The sequence below is a fragment of the Labeo rohita genome, chromosome 15 (assembly GCF_022985175.1).
Source record: "Labeo rohita strain BAU-BD-2019 chromosome 15, IGBB_LRoh.1.0, whole genome shotgun sequence".
Classification (NCBI taxonomy): Eukaryota; Metazoa; Chordata; class Actinopteri; order Cypriniformes; family Cyprinidae; genus Labeo; species Labeo rohita.
In genome coordinates this window covers 22,981,368-23,001,919 of record NC_066883.1, presented here as the reverse complement: position 1 = coordinate 23,001,919, position 20,552 = coordinate 22,981,368, and the positions used below count along the sequence as shown (strand labels likewise).

Sequence of the window (20,552 nt, the reverse complement as noted above, 5' to 3'; positions counted from 1 at the left end):
TCTTCTATTGTATTCCACAGAAGAAAGAAAGCCATACAGGTTTGGAACAAAATAAGGGTGAATAAACAAAGATAAACTTTTCATTATTAAATGAAGTATATGTGTTTTTGTACTCTGGAATGAAATCATAGCAGTGGTTAAAGCAGCCTTCGTACATTCCTCGTGGAAAACCACTCTGTCCACTTCACAGCGGCTTTCAACACCATCGTTGTGTTGCGCATCTCTTCCATCTCACGTCTCTGGAAGTGACCAAGGCTCTTCAGAGTCCCAGATGCTGTCTCTTCCTGGAAAGGAAGGCACACTTTACTCTGAATTTCCCTGTTCTCAGCAGCAATTCCATTCCACATTGTGGTTTAGTGTCCTGCTATTTCTTGGAGCAGGCTGGAAATGTTGATTCAACACAGATCCGTTCTTAATCACAGCGGCAGGCTGAGGTGAAATGCGACCCCTTTATTGGGATGTCGAAAGGCAGCGTGGTTTAGACCTGCAAGTGGGTTCAGCTGTTCCTGAATTCCCAGCATGCACCGCTTGTGGAAATTGGTTGTGTCTGAATGGATCGCCGTAAACACTGGGCCACGAGTCTCACGGCCCGTAACCTTCTGAGTTGTTTCCACAGAGCAGAGGAAAAATCCTTTCAGCAGATGGAACGGCGGGGAAGTGTGGATTACACATGTAGCTCCAGGCTGATGTGGAGACGGAGAGAAGGAGGCCTGGAAAGACCCGCTGCAGCTTCTTTTTTCTTTTTTGTTTAGTCTGTGCAGTATTTATCAGTGAGATGGAGACATCCGTGTCTGGAACAGGATCTCAGGGGTCTGCTTGATGACATTTCTAGCTGTGTGGAGGAGGTGGAAGGATGTGTTTGTCTTTACCGAGTATTTTCACATACTCTCCTGTGAAACAGAAAATGCTAAAGTTAGAAATGATCATTGGCTGTCTTATTTGCGACTGAGTCAGGGTTCTTTGAAGTTTGGTTGAAGCTGAGGGCCTGATAAATAGTGTCTGAGACAGTCACAACACAGATGTTTACCCAGTTTAAGCCACTGTTACCCTCCTTTCTGGTATTGTTATTGTATGCCTGCTGTTTGGATCAACGTTGTTGTAGTATCATTGAGATACTATCATATTTTATTAGTATTTTGAATAATTTTTTTAACACATATTTTTCATTTTATAGGGTTTTTGCTTACTAAGGTCTTTAATCAGAACAGAACATCTTAAATTCATGAAGTATTTGCATTAAATGATGGTTTTGAAGTCTTTTATTTACCTTCAAAAAACCTACAGAATCCCTGCTTTTATATTTTTTGGTTTTGTTTTATAAGTAGTAGTTTTTTAATGTTTAACATTAATATTTTAGTTATTTTAGTGCATCAAGTTAAAACATAATAAAAATGAGTATCTAGGCCACTAGCTGAAATCATTTAAATTTTGAAAACATATTTTGTTTTAAATTTGCGTTTATTTTATTAAGTAATGTTTTTTATGGTTTTCTCTGATGTGGATTCAGTGGAATAATCAGCTGTTCACCACACTTTGTTTTGTTTACTAGGAAAAAATGTACTCCGTGTCTTTGCCCGACTTATCTAAACATTTTTTGTGGTTCTAATCAGAACATTTACAATGTGTGGAAAATACTGTTCAACTATTGTTAACTGACAACAACATATTTGGAAATATTTTCTGAATTGGAAAAGCAGTTGACAATGTGGGGAAACTTGTTGGATGTGTGATATCATTCATATAGGAAAGTCAACAGTGAGCCAAAGCATTTGGTGCGAATTAATTGAGGACAACCCATGCTTTGCCTTCCTCTTTGTCTCATGCAGGGTTTGTGCTAATATACATTATTTTCCTCAATGCTGCAGAAAGTTCCATATAAAAAGTTTGCCATGTTGTTGTTCCCAGATGGAGCATTCAGATGAGAGGTTTATAGCTGTCAGGGAGCCATTTGGGATCAGGATGTCTCATGTAGTTTTTGGCATCTGGAGCTGCTTATTAGGAATGCCGAGAAGGAGCCTCCCCAAGAATGTAGTATAAATATTTAATCTAAACACAGGATGGAAAGTTTACTGCATGTGTGGGTTTCTATCAGTCGATATAGACAGATCCCTTTCTGTCCCTTTGGTGTTGTTTTAGTCATCTGGGGCATTGCTGACAGAGCTTTTTTTTTTTGACGTTTCCTAAAATAAATAAAACAACGCTTGTTTTATTGATTTAAATGCCTAGGGTTTAACCATCTATTGCATACATTACAGAGCAGTGTAGAGTATTAAAGTAGACTTTAATAATGTAAAAAAAAATATATATATATATATAAAAAAAAATATGATAGCAGCAACAGCTACACACCTGTTAAAAAGTTGGGGGTCTGTGAAATGTTTTTGAAAGATGTCTCTTAGCCTCACTAAGGCTGCAGTATTTTATCAAAATGCAGTATAACAGTAATTTTGTGAAATATCATTGTAATATATTTAAAATGCAATTTATTTTCTGAATTACTCAGTTTTCAGTGTCACATGATCCTTCAGAAATCTTGTTGTCATGTTGAAAACAGCTGCGCTGCTTTGTGTTTTTGTGGAAACCATGTTTTTCAGCATTCTGTGAATAGAAAGTTAAATATTTAAATTATAATTATTTTTGTAACAGTCTTTACTGTCACTTTTGATCAATTTCATCCTTGCTGAATAAAACTATTAATTTCTTGCTGACCCCAAACTTTTTAACAGTAATGTACATTACCCTGTAGCACAATGTTTCTTCTAGGCAATATTTAAGCAATTCCTAAAAAAAAAAATTGTAAATTTGAGGGCGGTTCTGCAAAAATATGCATTTTCCACATGTCATAAAATGACCATAGCTATTAAAAATAGGTATTTTATTTTGACCCAACATGCTTAATATCTTGCATAACATAGAAATATTGTACAATAGAGCGTTAAAGTTAGAATGGGACAACCAGGCGCTTTACTTCATAATATTGTATTTTAGTAAATAATTTAGTGCTGTCAATCGATTTAAAAAAAAAAAAAACGAAAACAAAAAAACTTGTGCTTTTATATTGCAATAATTACACATTCAAGATTCTAATTAATGTAGAAACAACATAAAGCCATATTTTTAATATTTGTTTAATGACTTTTTTTTTTTATAACTGAAGGCGAATATTACTGATGTCTCTAGGAAATTATTTTTTTTCTTAATATTTAACCACTGATCATAGCCATTCAACATTACAGTATAACTGAGAGCTTTAAATTGTAACATTTATTAGACTTTAAAAAATAACAACTTTTTAAAACAATCTTCACATTTCGCAATATTTACCTGTGCCCTTCGGCAAGTAGGAAATATACAGAAATAGAAAAAAAAATATCAAACACTAAATTCTAAATTAAACATTGATGAATCCTTAAAGCTACAAAAGTTATTGACTTGCTCATTTTTTCTTTTATTCTTTGATTAATAAACATCACAGCAGCTGGGTTATTGGGTTATTAGTTTATGTTAGGGCTGCTATTACTTTAAGAGCTGCCGCTGCTAAACATGACATGTGTCTGACATGCATTCTTGTAGTTTTAGCATGCTTTAATATGAAATAACACAGGCTACAGCGCGCCTCTGTATTTGTGTGTGCAGTTGAAGAGCACGCACTACAAGCACAGTATAACGGCTAACAGGACAGGTAAATTTGTTTTTACTGACATATGACCTGACAATATCTCATCTGTCCACAGTTCAGTGTTGTTCTACTAAAGCTCCTGTCACCTGTACCTTTCCGGCGTTTGGTTGACTAGCGCCTGGCACTGAAGTGAAGTTAGAGTCTTCTGTTTGATGTGGTCATAAAGACATTCTGCGACTAAAATGCAATTCTTGTCAAGAAAAAAAGAGACTGAAGCAGCAGTTGTGAGTGGGGTGGCCAACCCTAGCCTTGCTCCTGTGTTAACTGCGTTAAAATGAATTGCCTGCGTTAACACGCTAATTTTGACAGTGCTAAAATAATTAAATGCAGGATAATTACCAACATTGTATGTGTGGAATGCTGTATATGATTAACGACATAACCACAGAGGAAATAATCACACAGTCTCATTCCTGCCTGTCAACAGCTGTTCTTTCTCAACACTTCTACATATTCTTCAGTCGAGTCACAACACTACTGGGAAATGGAGCAGGCATCTCAGCATCCATGTTGTCTTATGGTCTGTGGCCTGCCTAAACCATCAGGGGGGGAAAACATCCTGAAACTGCAAATAGAGTCCACATGCGTAGCAGCTGCTCTTCTTCCTGCCAGATCCAAATAAACCCCTTTCCCATTCTCCTGATCAGCAGTATAAGGAGGAAATCCAAGGACTGTCCTCCAACAAGCAGTCCATCTTTTTCAGTCAGCTCTGGATGGTTTCTTCCACAACGTGGCCTCTATAAACTAGATCCCAAGTAACACCTGGGCTCTAGTTCTGCTTCTTGTTCAGAGCTGTGAAAGTCTTGGCATGGCTTTGCAATACTGCAATTTGAAGAATTCTTTCTTAGAAATGCATCGCTGTTAACACACTGTGTGTGTGTGTGGCTCAAAGCATCTCTGTGTCTTTGAGGAGGCTTGTAAAAGTGGTAAATTCCAGGGGGCAGCTGGTGCCGGCTGTTAGCATTCCTTTTGCCTGTGAAGGAGCGAGGGAAAAGAGACGGCCAAACTCTCTCTGCTTTCGGGCCAGGCACGTCTCTCTAAATCCACTGGCAGTGACCAGTATTCCCACTCATCCAGTACTGCAGCTGCTCTTGAAGAAAACCGTAATTATGCATTGTCAGAATCCAAACACTGCCAGTGTGGCTGCAGTGGGGGGTGCACCACTGGCCGTGACTGTGCATTCGAGTGGCATCAGGGCCGAGCCGGGAGTCTTGTGATGTGGTGACATCAGGTGGGGCAACATGTGGAAGGGCCAACAGTGCAGCTGCTGCAGTCTTAGCCTGCAACTGGTTTCTCCAGGTCGTGCGGTTTGTTCCCCACCCTGTTGTAGTGCGGGAATCTTCCCGCTAAAAATAATATAGTGGCTGGAAGGTCAGGAGGGCAGGCAGGAAGCCTGTTCATTAAAACGTCATTCAGCCTGTATTTTCATATTAAATACGAGTTCATTATTAATTGCTTTTGATGTGGCGGAAAGATTTAGATTGAGTGTCTGTTTTTCTAATCGCCTAGTTTGAAAGCGATGAAACCAGCCCAACACAAACTCAACTTGAGCCAGTGAACTTCAGGTTGCTGTTTCACGGAAAACATCGAACTGACAGCGAACTGTAAGAAAACGCTACCGCGGTGCTGTTTGGGTCATCTTAGATCTTTTGTCTCCTCTTCCAGGCGTTGGAGGAGGCCCAGAAAGCCATCCAGCAACTCTTTGGCAAAATCAAAGACATCAAAGACAAAGCGGAGAAATCGGAGCAAATGGTGAGTAAAAATAAGCCCTCCAGACAGGAACCTAGTCATTTAAGGCCTGAAAGTCGACCCAGAGTAAATAGCCATTCACCACCCACCCACCCCGACAGACCGAGGCACAAGAAACTGTGACATCCTGTGGTTTTTTTCTGTCCACAGCACTCTATTTGAGCCCAAGGTAATGCACTGGCCATCTGTGAATGTAATGCAGTGCAGATCAGAGGAAGGGCAAGGGGAGGAAAACAGGAGAACAATAGCAAAACTTTCCCTGTGTCCTCAATATAGTGAAGTAATTATAAAGAAGGAATGCATGAAATGTTGGTACCGTCTAGGTTATTGGCTAATATTAAAAAGGTGGCTTTAACTACTATGTATTTGCATTTAAAGTAATCATTTGATACAATGCATTTATTGTGTACATACATGGTTTTTACGTTGTACGTGTATTTTAAAAAATACTTGCATCTGTAAATGATTTCTGTAATTACATTTATAGTTATAACCCACCCTTAAACTTACCCATACCACCTCAGTAGCAGCAGAAGTGTTTTGCCATACAATATGTACAGGGTACTTATTTTTTGATGTAAGTACATAGTAGTTAAGGCCACCTAATATAAAGTGGGACCAAAATGTTTTTAGTTTTGACTAAAATATAATAATAATTAGGTTTTAGTATTGAATTAATAGTAATTGACATGTGCATGTTTATTTCCTCTAGTTTTACTCATATTATATTTTATGGAATTTTAATGCTGTATATCAGAGCGCTGCCTTTGTACTTTTGACTGAATTACCTAGTAACTTTTATGATGACTGTTGTTGTTTATTAAATATTATTATTCATTTATGAGTGAGTCAGCAGTAAAGGCTTTTCTATTGAAAGAGACTGAAACAGGGTTGTAAAGAAAGAAGTTATATTTACTTTCAACAGCACATTGTCAGACACAGCCAACAAATGCACTGAGCAGCGCTGTCATCGTAAATCACCCTTAAAAGATGAAAGGATAGTACGACAAAGATATCGCTTTCCTTCGCAAACATTCAAACTAATGTTTTATTGTGAATATGAGATTGAGCTAGGGTGACCACTTTGCGTTGTACCGCACAGTATTTTCACCCGTTGTCCCACATGTCGCATATTGAGAAAATGTCTGCATTTTCATCAGTTTGTTGGTTTTAAATGATTACATTAAGAAAACATCCATGCGTTCTTTTGCCTTTTTAAGAAAGCTTTTGTTTATTCTTTTTGCACTGTAGTTTCCACGCAAAGGATGCGTGGACCTCATCAAGTGATGTGGCACCACCGATGGAAATGGTTGAGCGCACAGGGAAAAACACAATATTCTCCATTCATTTTAACCAATTTTAAAAAATCGAGGCAGCTTTTAGACCTGACTTTCTTATTTTAATTGTTCAGTTGGTGCGGCCTCTATGGCGTTATTTTAATGGCAAATGCGGGAGCGCATCAAAATGTGTAAGCACAAATCTTTTCTCTCGCAGGAGGGTTCTCTTAACTCTCAATAAAAAAGATGTGCTTTCTCTCGCTTGCATGTGTGCACTCAGAAACATTATTCAGCGCATATGACAACGGATGTAATCAGTATTTACATAGCATAGCAGTAGAAAATGTATCTATCTCACATATGTCCTGCAAAATCACATCTATGTCCCGCAACAGATCTATTGCCAGGTGGTCACCCTAGATTGAGCTGAAGAATGAATGCTGTATCAGATGCAGATAATCACACTCGCTTAGTCTGTATCTTTCTCATAATACTCTGTATAATACAGTGAGCTTTTAATGCAGCAATACAATAAGCTTTCAGTGAAGCAACCCACGTTGCTCCTTTGTTACTAGTTCTAAAGTGACATTTTAGAATTGGTAATGGAGGCTTGGGCCTATTAGTTTGTAGTTTGCACAAAAGAGGGTTTTTAAAGACACTCCATTGTTGTTTTTTATGTATTTACACACTTATGTTGTCGAACTGTTGTATAAACGCAATATCACACTTATAGCCATGTGATATGTCTGTATATCAGCATGCAGTGATTACCTATGGTAAAATCACAGCTGTGCCAATATACAGCCATATTGCACAGCTACTTGTGTGATATTGCTTTATGTAATAAATACAATATATAACATAATAATCATAAGCCAAAATTGAAATATCTGCATCTCTGATGTATCTAAAAATGTTCTTCAGGTGAAAGAGATCACACGGGACATCAAGCAGTTGGACCATGCAAAGCGCCACCTGACCACTTCAATAACCACCCTCAATCATCTGCACATGCTGGCTGGTGGTGTTGACTCTCTTGAGTATGTTTATTCAAGACACCTTCTCCCAAGATTAGTCCATTTGCTCGGTGTGCTAAAAGCTTGCCTCATTGTACCTTTGCAGAGCTATGACCCGAAAGAGGCAGTACGGGGAGGTGGCCAATCTCCTTCAGGGTGTAGTCAACGTGCTCGAGCACTTCCAGAAGTACATGGGCATCCCTCAGATACGCCAGCTCTCAGAGAGGTATGGACACAAGCCTCACTCACACACTGTTTATTTGACTAAATCATGGTGCTGAGAGGCTGTAGATCCTGTTTATGTTTACTGAAGATGCAGCACAGAAAGAAAATCTGCTTCACAGTGTCTCATTATTTACCTTTCCCCCCAGCTCTTTGTTTTGGGTCTTTCCCAGAGGAGATGCTCTCTCTGGTTTGGGTGGTGCAGTCAATGTCCCCTGCAGGCTCAGAGACTGGGCCTTTTGTTAGGAAAGAAAAAGGGCTCCGGTCCTTATGATTCGGCACTTCCCATTGCTTGTTTATGTTGGATGCTCTGATAAAGCTGTTGTTTCATAAGCAGATGGCAAGGAAGGGTGTGTTTGATGTGGAAAAACGATTCCTCTGATTGTTCCAGGTTCTAAATGTTTCTCTGGAAAAGCATGTATCCGCAGTTCCTTTTTAGCGCCCCTACCCTTTAGTTCGTAAGACCTTTCACAGACGGACCTCACATGTTAAATGCCGGCCTTGAGTGATGAGATGATTGTTTGGTTGAGCATGCATTTGTTCGCTGAGCGAATGTAGCGTTTTGTTAAAACAGCATTTAAGTTTGCCAAAGTACATCAGTGGTTTCTGACCGCTGCGTGACTCTTGGTTTTTTTTCTCGTCTGTTTCTTTTGTGGTGTAGGAAGAGATTATATTTGATGAGGGTGGGGATTGTGCCTAGGAATTTACAATGTAAATAATATTAGCCCCCCTTTGGTGATCAGATGGACTGATTTTAGCGATGTTGTTTTGAACTACACAAGCGCACCACATATTATGAGAACAAAAAATTCCTGTGATGTCTAATTGGATTTTTTGCAAAGTTTAATACTAGTTCATGGCATGCCAAATATGGGGGAAACTGAGATGCTTTCATTCTAACCCCTTAAATGGAGATGTCTGGTTGGTTTCGGGGTGTGGCAGAGATGTTTGATCAAGGGTGGCAGCTGAGAGATGTGCTGCGGTTCAGACAGTGTCGAGGTCTTAATGGAGCTGGTGAGAGAGCATATTGGCAGCCATGTGCCACGTTGAAGACTGGTGTCTGACTGGCAAGCGCATGTGTCTCCAACTCTCTCTTTCGCTCTCTTCCTCTGAGTATCTTGTTGTTTATTTTGGATGACACTTGTGTTGAGTCTGCCTGTGCCAGCAAATAATCCAGAAATAAAAAGAACATCTTCTAATCATCAAGTTGTGCTTCATCCAGATCCTTTTAATGGGACTGGGCTACTTTACACTGCCTCTTAGATCTTAGATGTGCAGTTTGTCTTTATTGGTTAATACAATTTAAACTTGCATCTGTTTTCTTACAAATAGCTGATATTTCTGTCTCTGTTCCATTTATTTTCCCACTGCCAGTTGTTTTAGGAGCTGCCATCGTTTAAAGAGATCTAGGTATTAGCTGTTCACATTGTGCTAATAGAGACTGGTACATAGGGATAGACCGTGACTAGGGGTGCCAGATGTTCTGGTATTTAGTTAAATATAAAAAAGATGTTGTGAATACACCAGTCTTTCTACAGTATTGGTAGAATTTGTTTGCATGCTTTGCAAGGAAAGCTTTGTAGTGTCATGACTAAACAAGGTCAGCTGGCATGTGTTTGTCGAATTGCCTGTCTTAACGAAGTAAACACAGTGGGCTTGTGAACATGCAAAACAAAAGGAGTAGTTTACTTCTAGAATAAAAATTTCCTGATAATTTACTCCCCCCATGTCATCCGAGATGTTCATGTTTTTCTTTCTTCAATCCAAAAGAAATGAAGGTTTCTGAGGTAAACATTCCAGGATTTTTCTCAAACTAGTGGACTTCAATGGAGATCAGTGGGGTGAAGGTCCAAAGTGCAGCTGCAGATGGCTCTACACAACCCCAGCTGAGGTCTTATCTAGTGAAACGATCTGTCATTTTCTAAAAAAAAAAAAATGATATACTTTTAAACCACAATGCTCGTCTTGCACTAGCTTGACCTCACACAATGCGTAGTCATCGCGTTGGAAAGGTCATGTGTGACGTGGGCGGAAGTACTAACTCAGGGTTTACAAAGTGAACATGCAAAGAAAGTCAAACGCTCTTTACAAAAAAAAACGATGTGGGATGATTTTGAAGTTTGAGGAGAAAATTAGATGGAGTTTTTTGCCCTACCCTACCTTTTTGAACTGGAATACACAGAAGACGAACTAACCACACGTGACCTTTCCAACTTAATTATGTAACGTCTAAAGTCGCAGACACAAGAAAAAGTATTTTTTATTTTGTTTTAGAAAATGACCAATCTTTTTACAAGACAAGACCCTTATTCCTCAGCATCAGTCTCTACTGCGCATTTAAGAAAGGACTATTGTAACGATGTCCTTACTACCTTTCTGAATTTTGAATGTTTCAGTTGTGTTGCTGTCTAAGCAGGGTAGAAAGCTTTCAGATTTCATCAAAAATATCTTCATTTGTGTTCCAAAGACAAATGAAGGAACGACATGGGGCGAGTAATTAATGACAGAATTTTCATTTTTGGGTGAACTATCTTTTTAAGAGTTCTTAAATTTATAAATATACTCATTTGTATGAGTATTTTTAAAAATATTTAACTTTTTCATTTAACTAGTGTGTTCAGTAATATATGTGTTGTTGACGTGACATGGCATTTTCACTGTTCCACAAGATAAAAATGAATATAATTAATATGGTCATTATTTAAAGTGCAGTAAATGGTTAAACATGTCTTTGTCCTACATGGACCTGCTGTTATAAAAGCTGCAGTATTATTCAGTTGTTTTTATTTTTTATTTATTGTTTTATTTTTGAGCCAAATCTCAAAATTGTCCTATGTTGTGGCTGTCTCCAAGCATGGTTCATTAAATTACAACTTTTATAAATTAAAAAGAAAAGCATAAAAATGTTAATAAATAATTGGCATAATTGTACAAGTGTCTATTTTAGTAAATGGGAAACCTTTTTTTCATCCATTTATTTCTGAAAGGGTAGGAACTTGATACATTTTGTCTCTCAAAACCATGTCCTATGGTGTGACATCATATCCTGATTTTAATTTCAGAGAAAACTTTAATTAGTTGAAGAACCCCATTCATTATCATGTTACTGAAGCCCATGGCATGTGCACATGGTCAATTTTTGTCCTAGAATTGTTCAAATATTTAACTTTTTTTTTTGGAACCACTACTAAAGTGTTACAATTTGTTGTCCTTTGGTGTGACACCCCTAAATTATATTTTTTAATTAAAAACTGTATGTGTCTTGCTAACCGCTAATGACAGGTTACCTTGGAATAGAAAGGTTATTAAATTACACAAAAGGCTGAAATGTCCTATGGCGTGACAGAAAATGTCCTATGGTGTGACACATATAAAAGAACCACAGGTTTGTTTTTATCTCAAAATATTAAAAAACAGTATTGCAGTAGGTGAGACATAAATATCACTCATCTTAAAATGGTATAATTTTCATCAGTTTTGAATGGATGACAGCAAAGTTTGTCTTGCTGTCAAAGTTTGTCTTGAAATTGTCCAACAAGTCATGGGGAAAAAATGTGTTAATTATAATTTTATATTAAATAAATAACACTATGTGAAAATAAGTTTCTAAAAATTAAGATAAATCTCTCTCATGCTATTTATGTATTATTAAGAGTTTTTTTTTTTTTTTAAACTTAATTTTTGCTGTTACACCATAAGACAAATTTATGGTACAGTTAAATAAAAAAAAAAAGAAAAAAACAACAATGAAAGAATTGACAAAGTTAGGGACCCTTTATATTTTCTCAAAGATCAGACTTCACCCTACATAAATCTATGCATTTTTTACTGCCTATTTGTCAACTATTGATATATGTTACTATACTCAATAAACTATATGTTACGGAATTGATGTGAAGCATTGTAAAATTTCACTTGTTTTGCTCTACATTCTAACATTTTGGTATCATGAATTTATTGCTTTTAAAACTCATTAGACCCCAGGGAATCCTGAGACCACCAGGTGTCTTGTAAACACTCACCCATCTGTTTTGCTTCTTTTCAGAGTTAAAGCTGCACAGAGCGAGCTTGGCACACAGATACTGGCCGATTTCGAAGAGTCTTTTCCTGCCCAGGGGTCAAAGGTACAGATGCAGTGCTCTGATGAAAAGATTGTAAATAATCGCCTCTCAGTATTAATGTGTAGCAGATTTCTATCATTTATACATCATTTACACATATTTACAGAAATCTGGAGGTCCTAGCATTGTTCTCAGAGATGCCTGCTTGGTGGCGAATGTCCTGGATCCTCGGATTAAACAGGAGATCATCAAAAAGTTCATCAGACAGCACCTTTCAGAATACCTAGTGCTCTTCCAAGAGAACCAGGATGTGAGTGTGACCTTGTGCGTCTTGTACATGCTGTAGCTGTGCTGTACCATCTCACTTACAGTCTGTTCTGCTTTTTGTACTGAGCACAGGTGGCATGGCTTGACAAGATAGATCGACGCTATGCGTGGATCAAGCGCCAGCTTGTGGACTACGAAGAAAAGTATGGACGAATGTTCCCTGAGGAGTGGTGCATGACTGAACGCATCGCTGTAGAGTTCTGTCATATCACCAGGTACTGATCAAACACCTCACAAATCCACAAATAAAAGGTTTCAACTGCATCTGTCTGAGGGAAAACAAACAAAACAGCAGTTTTTATGTGTTATTTGAGTTATTTTCAAGGATTTCAATTAGCTCTTATTTAAAAAAGAACTTTAGTATGTTTATAATGCTTATTAGTTCTAACAAATAAGTTTTTGCTCAAAACTAACCAAAACTAAAAAGTAATTTGTTTACAGTTTCCAAACAGAAGACACAGTGTTGTTGCTACACAAAGGGAAATATATATCCATATCGGCATTAGCTATCGGCCAAAATGATTTGAAAAATATCAGATATCAGCAAAAATCTAATATCATGCATCCCTAAAAATTGTACCAACCCCATACTTTTGAACAGTACTGTTTGCAGCTAGCTGCACATTTTTTTAAGGAAACATCGGATGCCCATTTTCCACACGTTAGTATGCTTCTTTAGGGTAGGGGTCACCAGATCTGGTCCTGGAGGGCCGGTGTCCCTGCAGAGTTTAGCTCCAACCTTAATCAAACACACCTGAACCAGCTAATCAAGGTCTTACTAGGTATACTTGAAATTTCCGGACACCGGCCCTCCAGGAACAAGTTTGGTGACCCCTGCTTTAGGGTCTTCATTAAATGTCTGCAGCATACTTTGGTTAAAGTTCCTCAATGGTCCCTCAAGACCCTTTTTACCTTTTAACAGCTCTGTTAACAGCGACCTGTTTTGGTGCATGACTCTTTAAATGATAATGAGCTACTTGCTCATCCCACCCTTCTTTTCCGTTTTTTTGTGTATTCGGTGGCGTGTTACCATCAAAACAAAACTAACCCACTGCGTCCTCAGTGTCTCTGATGTCGGGAGAAAATGAAGACTCTTATGTTCACTTTTGCATCCAAATACAAAACACCTGCATTGCTTTCAAGACATTGCTAGGGTGGAAATATGCTAATATGGGACTGTCCGTCAGCAGCAGTGGGCGGGGCCTGAGCAGTATGACATCATACTGCTCAAAAAATCAAAACGACTTGATAATAGAGACTGTTTAAAAAAAAGGAGTGAATGTATTTTTTCATTGTAGGGTGATTGTGTCCACACACTGCTAAGACACATTTATATGCAAACACCGTGTAAAAGTGAATTTTGCATCTAATGCCCTTTTTAAATATTTCCTGTAATTTTAATGTTTTTCAAAGTTTGAAAACAGAATACAAAAGTGTAGCATTTATAGTGATTATGTATATTACTGTCTTCGATAACAAAGCCAGACATGAATGCAATGTAGCATTAAGAGTGTTGCAGAGTTGTTTCTACACAAAGGGAAATATATATTCATATCACTGCGTCCTCAGTGTCTCTGATGTCGGGAGAAAATGAAGACTCTTATGTTCACTTTTACTTCCAAATACAAAACACCTGCATTGCTTTCGAGACATTGCTAGGGTGGAAATATGCTAATACGAGACTGTCCGTCAGCGGCCGTGGGCGGGGTCTGAGCAGTATGGCATCATACTGCTCAAAAAATCGAAACAACTTGATAATAGAGACTGTTTAAAAAAGGAGTGAATGGATTTTTATCATTGTAGGGCGATTGTGTCCACACACTGTTGAGAAACCATGTAAAAGTGAATTTTGCATCCAATGCCCTTTTTAAATATTTCCTGTAATTTTAATGTTTTTCAAAGTTTGAAAACAGAATACAAAAGTGTAGCATTTATAGTGATTATGTGAATATTACTGTCTTCAGTAACAAAGCCAGACATGAATGCAATGTGGCATTAAGAGTGTTGCAATAGAAACAAATAATTTTTGAGTCTGGAGACATGAGGAATTCTGAGTAGAGTTGTAATTACGCTAATTCCTACATGATGTGAGTGTAGCATAAATCCTCATTATCTCCATTACAGAAAATACACCTGGGTTTTACATGTACATTTAGTGGTTAGCTTGGAAGACTAGACATTAGGCAGCACACAACTATGGCATGATTTAGCAAAAGACATAATTGTGCACAGTATGACATGAATGATTAGATGGAAAGGAACTGGTTATATGTCTGGGATTTCAGTAGTGCTATTGACAGTCTAAAGTAGGCTGTGTGTGTGTGTTGTCTATAGTCGAATTCCTCTCAAGAGAGTCATTACAAAACCCTTAGTGCCTGGAAAGAACGTTTGAGGTCCGCTGTAATTCGATCTAATAAATTTCTCTTTTTGACAAAGCTTTATGCAAGAATGGATACACCACAGCACCCTCTTCTCCCATGTAGGCTTATTTTCTTCTCACAAAAACGATTCTTTTTCAAGCTGACAGTAACTGGATCTTGTCTTTTGAAAACAACGCTGATCCACTGTGGTTTCCTTTAACAGCCAAACCAGGCTTCTGCACATACTGGCCCATAAAAGCACTGACCTGAAGCCTTAGTCCTACTTGGCACGTTAGGTTTCGCTCACAACCTCGTGTCTATGTCTGTGTTTCGTTTGCTCATCAGAACCGAGCTGGCCAAGCTGATGCGAACCCGTGCCAGGGAGATCGAGGTCAAGCTTTTGCTCTTCGCTATTCAAAGGACCACCAATTTCGAAGGACTGCTGGCTAAGCGCTTCTCTGGCTGCACCCTGAACGACGGGCCTGGGGTGAGACCACACTTGCACTTTGTTTTGGATGCCATGCTTGTTTGCTGCCAAGCACAAAAGGATTTTACTGGGGCATGAACATGCTGGTAATCTGGCTGTTGTTTGATGTTTCTTCTCCTTTGCTCTCTCTCAGCAGAAGAAGCCTGAGACGCCTCTAGAACCGACAAACCCCTTTTTGGAAGATGAGTCAGGAGAGGACAACGTCTCAGAAAAGGATGAAGATTTGGACAGGGTGAGGCTGCTTGTTTTTATTTGCAGCAATAACCACATGTGCAGTCTACTCCACCCATCTTCTGATAGAAACTGATAGCGCATTTGGTGCCATTCCTGCATGCAATTTACATTTCTTTCTAATGTAGTTTGATTTGACTCGCATCTGAACTGTGGCCCGGGTCAGGCCTGTATTCTTTGGAATTGACGTGTTGTGAAAACATTCGAGGCACCGTGTGTTTATAAATCTTTATTTGCCGTCTGTTTATCAAACTCTTAACGTGTACTTTAGTGTAACGGCTTGACTTTGGCTCATTTGTTGCATACTTCCTTCCTTTTATCTTTAAATTGGCAATGATGTTCTCAGTATCAGGTGTTGTAAGAACATTTCTGATGATTTGGGTTCCTTAGAAGTTCACCGTTATCACTGTGGCGTTTCGCAATTGAGTTTCTCCATCACGCTAGTGCCACTGCAGTCAGAGTTATTATCATTAAGTAAGACTAAAACCAGAAAAAAAACATGTTCATTACTTGAAATAAAATAAATGTTAATGGAAATATGATCAAATAAGAAATAAAATATAGAAATGTATAGTTAAACTTACTTTATTTCATCTGGTGGACCAATGCAACATTTCTCATTTTTATTTATTTTATATAAAATAAACAAAAAAAATATATAGACTTTTTATTTCATCTTATTTTATTAAATTTAATTTATTTTAAAATATTTTCTGTAATATTATTTCATTATTTCTCATGTTTGTCTTGAAGTAAATAAACTAATTCTAATAAGTATTAGTATTTTTAAGTATTTTAATTTTATCTTTTTTCAAAGCAAGTTTACCATTGTGATTTCAGTCATAGCTAGATATGTGGTGTTAGCTTTCACTTTGTTTTTTGGTTTAAGTACTTGACAATTATTTTATTTTGTTTTATTGTTTTGTTTTATTTTATTTTATTATATTTTTTACATATTTAATTCAGTAGTTTTTCCAGCAAAACACAGAGCATCCATTAGATTGATCAGGTTAACGATTATTTTTTTAATATTCAAACCCCCAAAAACTTTGCAAATATTTGGTTTTGCTTTGTTTTATTTATTTATTTTTTAATATTTAATTTAGTAGTTTTTCCATCAAAACACAGAGCGTCTATCAGATTGATCCCCTAAAACCTTGCAAATATTTTATTTTATTTTATTAAAATATTTAATTTAGTAATTTTTCCAGCAAAACAGGGCATCCATAAAAACCTTGCTAATATATTATTGTATTTAATTTTATTATTGAAAATATTTAATTTAGTAGTCTTTCAGGCAAAACACAGAGCATTTGATTTTATTAATTTTTACTAATTAAAATCTCATTGTTTTTATTTTGTTCTGTTAAGTTCTTTTTAACATAAAGTTTGCAATTTTCAAATACATTCCACAGATTTTTTCAGATTTAACCTTAAAATCAGCACAGGAAATGCGGATAAAGTCTTTAATTTAGTAGTTTTTCCAGCAAAACACGTCCATCAGATTTATCCCCAAAAAAATTGCAATTAGTTTAGTTTAAGTTTAGTTCAGTTTAGTTGTCAAGGCAACTTTCTTATTTTTGTTATGTTTAACTTGAAGTACTAAAGCAACTAAAACTATATAAGCTAAAACTAATAAATACATTTAAACCAAAACTATGTAGACATTAAAAATGTTTTGTTGTCCACAGCCAAAGAAGCCCAAGGCTCCAGACAACCCGTTCCATGGCATTGTGTCGAAGTGCTTTGAGCCTCATCTCTACGTTTACATTGAGTCCCAGGATAAGTGAGTGAAATGTGCTTGAACATTGTGCACAATCATATCAGATGAGGCACACAAGAACTATTCATTCAAAAGTCAATTCATTTCAGGGTCATTTAAGGGTTCTCCTCACCAACCCCCATTTCAGATGCACTTGGTTTGTGATCTTTCCTTTCTTGTACCCCCCTTTTTAGTAGTTCTCTTGCCTGACTCTCTCCGCCTCACCACTGAGGCAAAAATGGTTCCCATTAGCTGTTAACCACAGATGCTACAGACCTCCTGAAAACAGCAGCTGATTTCTTTCTTTACTTGTCTTTTCTCGTTCTTTACCTCTCGTTTTCCTGCTTACTCTCTTTCTAAACCCATGAGGCTCCCAAGCAAAGGGATTCTTGTACAGGCCCTTCTCTGGCCCATGTAACACTCTGTTGGCACTGCCTAAAGCAGAATGACCTTTCTGTTAACAATGGTTTGCATTATACCAGTTCACACTGACCTGTCTGGCATGAGAATGTCCACATTCTTCCCATGGGGTTAGCATCTATCTGATTACTCAGTGCTGAGAGAGATGGCCTATTTACTGACCTTACAAAACATTGCTGTTCAAAGCAAGTTTAACACATTGTGATCTCAGTCATAATTAGATCTGTGGTGTTAGCTGTCAGGTTTCTTTTTTTTTTTTATATATATTTGACTGTGCTTTCATTTACCAAGTTGTTTTATTTTATTATTTTATTTTATTTTATTTTTTAAATATTTAATTTTGTAGTTTTTCCTAGCAAAACACATAACGTTCTTCATATTGATCCCCAAAAACCTTGCAAATATTTATTTTATTTTTTGTATTATATTTTATTTTATTTTTTAAAATATTTAATTGAGCAGTTCTTCCCAGCACAGAATGTTCTTCAGATTGATCCCCAAAAAATATATTTGCAAATATAAAAAATATATATATTTTATTTATTTTTTGCAAATATTTAAGTAGTTTTTCAGCAAAACACAGAGCTTCCTGATCCCCCCCCAAAAACCTTGCAAATAGTTTATTCATTTATTTAATTTTATTTTTTATTATAATTTTATTTAATTTTAATTTTAATTTTATTTTTATTAATTATTTTATTTAATATTTAATTTAGTAGTTTTTCCAGCAAAACACAGAACGTTTCAACGTTTCAGACGTTTTCAGATTATTATTATTATTTTTTTTTTTACCTTGGAAATGTTTTGTTGTATTTGATTTAATGAAACTATTTTATTTTTATTTTATTAAAGATTGATCCCCAAAAATCATTTTATTTTATTTTATTTTATTTTATTTTATTTTATTTTATTTTATTTTATTTCAGTAGCTTCCTGGTCCTCCAAAAACCTTGCAAAAATTAATTAATAAATAATAATAAAAAGTAATAATACAAATATTTGTGTTATTTTAGTTTAGTTTAGTTTATGGCAGCTTCAGACTGATTCCCTAAAACCATGCAAATATATATATATATTTTTTATTTAATTATTTTATTTTATTTATTTTTTTAATATTTATTGAGTAGTTTTTCCAAAACCTTTTTATTTTGTTTTGTTTTGTTTTATTAGTAGTTTTTTTATTTGTATTTTTTTTTTTTTTTATTACCAGTTAAATTCTTGTATTTTATTTTGTTCTGTTAAGTTCTGTATTTTCTTTATTATTTTATTTTACTTATTTTACTATAGTTTTTTTTTTTTATCACCAGTTTTTACCAAATTCTCAAATCTTTTATTTTGTTCTGTTTAACATAAATCTTTAAATCCATTTCACAGAATTATGCAGATTTTACCTCAAAATCAGTGCAGGTAATGTGGACAAAGTCTGCAAATTCCATCTAGGCCTACTGTCATTAATCCTATTGTTTTCTGTCTTAGAAATCTTGGCGAGCTGATCGACCGTTTTGTTGCTGATTTCCGGGCACAGGGTCCCCCTAAATCAGGTACAGATGAGGGAGGCGCTGTGCTCCCCAGCTGTGCAGATCTCTTTGTGTACTACAAGAAGTGTATGGTCCAGTGCTCGCAACTGAGCACCGGAGAGCCCATGATTGCTCTGACCACTATCTTCCAGAAATATCTGCGCGAGTACGCCTGGAAGATCCTCTCTGGGAACCTACCAAAGTGAGTCGAACCACCTGACTAGTCCTCACATGACTTTTCTGTCTTTCTCCCTTTTCATGGCTTTTATTTGGAGTGTTACGCTGCGGTGATGCTGGAGAGGGGAGCCAGTGGTGGTCTCTGTGTGGTCGCATTTGTGGGGTTTCTCTCTGCTGCTCTTCAAAGGAAGAAAAAATCCCCACCCGTCGCCTTGTGTGGTTTACCCCATATTGTCTTTGGGAGTTTCAAAAAAGATCTTTGTTTTGGAGAAGCTGTCTTGTGGTTTCCATGCAGTCTTTCTTGTGTGTCTTTCAGCGGGAGGGCCAGAGGGTTGAGTTAGGGTGCTTTGGTAACAGTGTTTGTGCATGTTTGCATGCAGGACCAGCACCAATAGTGGTGGTCTAACCATCAGCAGCTTGCTAAAGGAGAAAGAGGGATCAGAAGTGGCCAAGTTCACAATGGAAGAGCTGTGTCTTATTTGCAGCATCTTAAGCACTGCCGAATACTGCCTGGCTACCACACAGCAGGTGACCCACCACACATGCATCATTCACATGTTACAAATGAATATGTTTTTTAAAGGAGACCTATTATGCCCTTTTTTACAATATGTAATATAAGTCTCAGGTGTCGTCAGCTCAAAATACCCTACAGATCATGTTTTATATCATTTTAAAAAAGCCCATTTTGAGTGGAAGCAGAAACACACTGTTTTCATGCATGTCTCTTTAAATGCAAATGAGTTGTTGCCCCCGCCCCCTTTTCCAGAATAGAGCTGTGCCTTTACAGCTCGCACCTGCAAGATACTCTTCCAAAAAACATTTGTTTGGTTTTGATCATCACGTCTATCGTGCTGAAATCCTGTGTTTTAATATCAGTTTCAACTGCCGATAAACTTTTCTGAGCGCACACATCGGAAACACGCACACAGAAAGCAGTTGTCACACAGCAGTACTAAACTAAGTTTTCTTTCGGGTCATATTGTGCTTGAACTGTCAAAACACACAAGTTTATGTTAAAATCATACAAGAGTTACAAACACAGTCAGTTATGTCTGTGAAGGTAAATAGCCGGGAAAGAAATCTGTGTGGCAGTAGCATAATATACAGTAAATACATTTTAAAAATCCACTGCTCTCTTGTCTCCTCTGAGGCTGGGACTCTAAATGGTGTTCTGTGCTCATCTATGCAGCCAAAGACAGAACAGTTGGCATGCTTTGCTCAAACTTTTGCCATGGCGTTAGAACTGGTACACTGTTGTCGCTTG

General features: G+C 37.0%; 1 protein-coding gene across 3 annotated transcripts in view; it reads left to right on the top strand.

The window, feature by feature from the left end:
- Positions 1–20,552, top strand: part of vps53 (VPS53 subunit of GARP complex) — a 34,792-nt gene that overhangs the window by 2,881 nt on the left and 11,359 nt on the right. For 2 of the 3 annotated variants that reach the window (XM_051128586.1, XM_051128585.1), the window contains exons 5-15: positions 5,345–5,431; positions 7,630–7,745; positions 7,828–7,947; positions 11,989–12,067; positions 12,171–12,314; positions 12,404–12,546; positions 15,037–15,178; positions 15,312–15,410; positions 17,101–17,195; positions 19,068–19,310; positions 19,666–19,813. In XM_051128586.1, coding sequence (XP_050984543.1) covers positions 5,345–5,431; positions 7,630–7,745; positions 7,828–7,947; positions 11,989–12,067; positions 12,171–12,314; positions 12,404–12,546; positions 15,037–15,178; positions 15,312–15,410; positions 17,101–17,195; positions 19,068–19,310; positions 19,666–19,813 — 1,416 coding nt within the window. The remainder of the gene's footprint in view (positions 1–5,344; positions 5,432–7,629; positions 7,746–7,827; positions 7,948–11,988; positions 12,068–12,170; positions 12,315–12,403; positions 12,547–15,036; positions 15,179–15,311; positions 15,411–17,100; positions 17,196–19,067; positions 19,311–19,665; positions 19,814–20,552) is intronic. The other variant, XM_051128587.1, reaches the window with a different exon arrangement.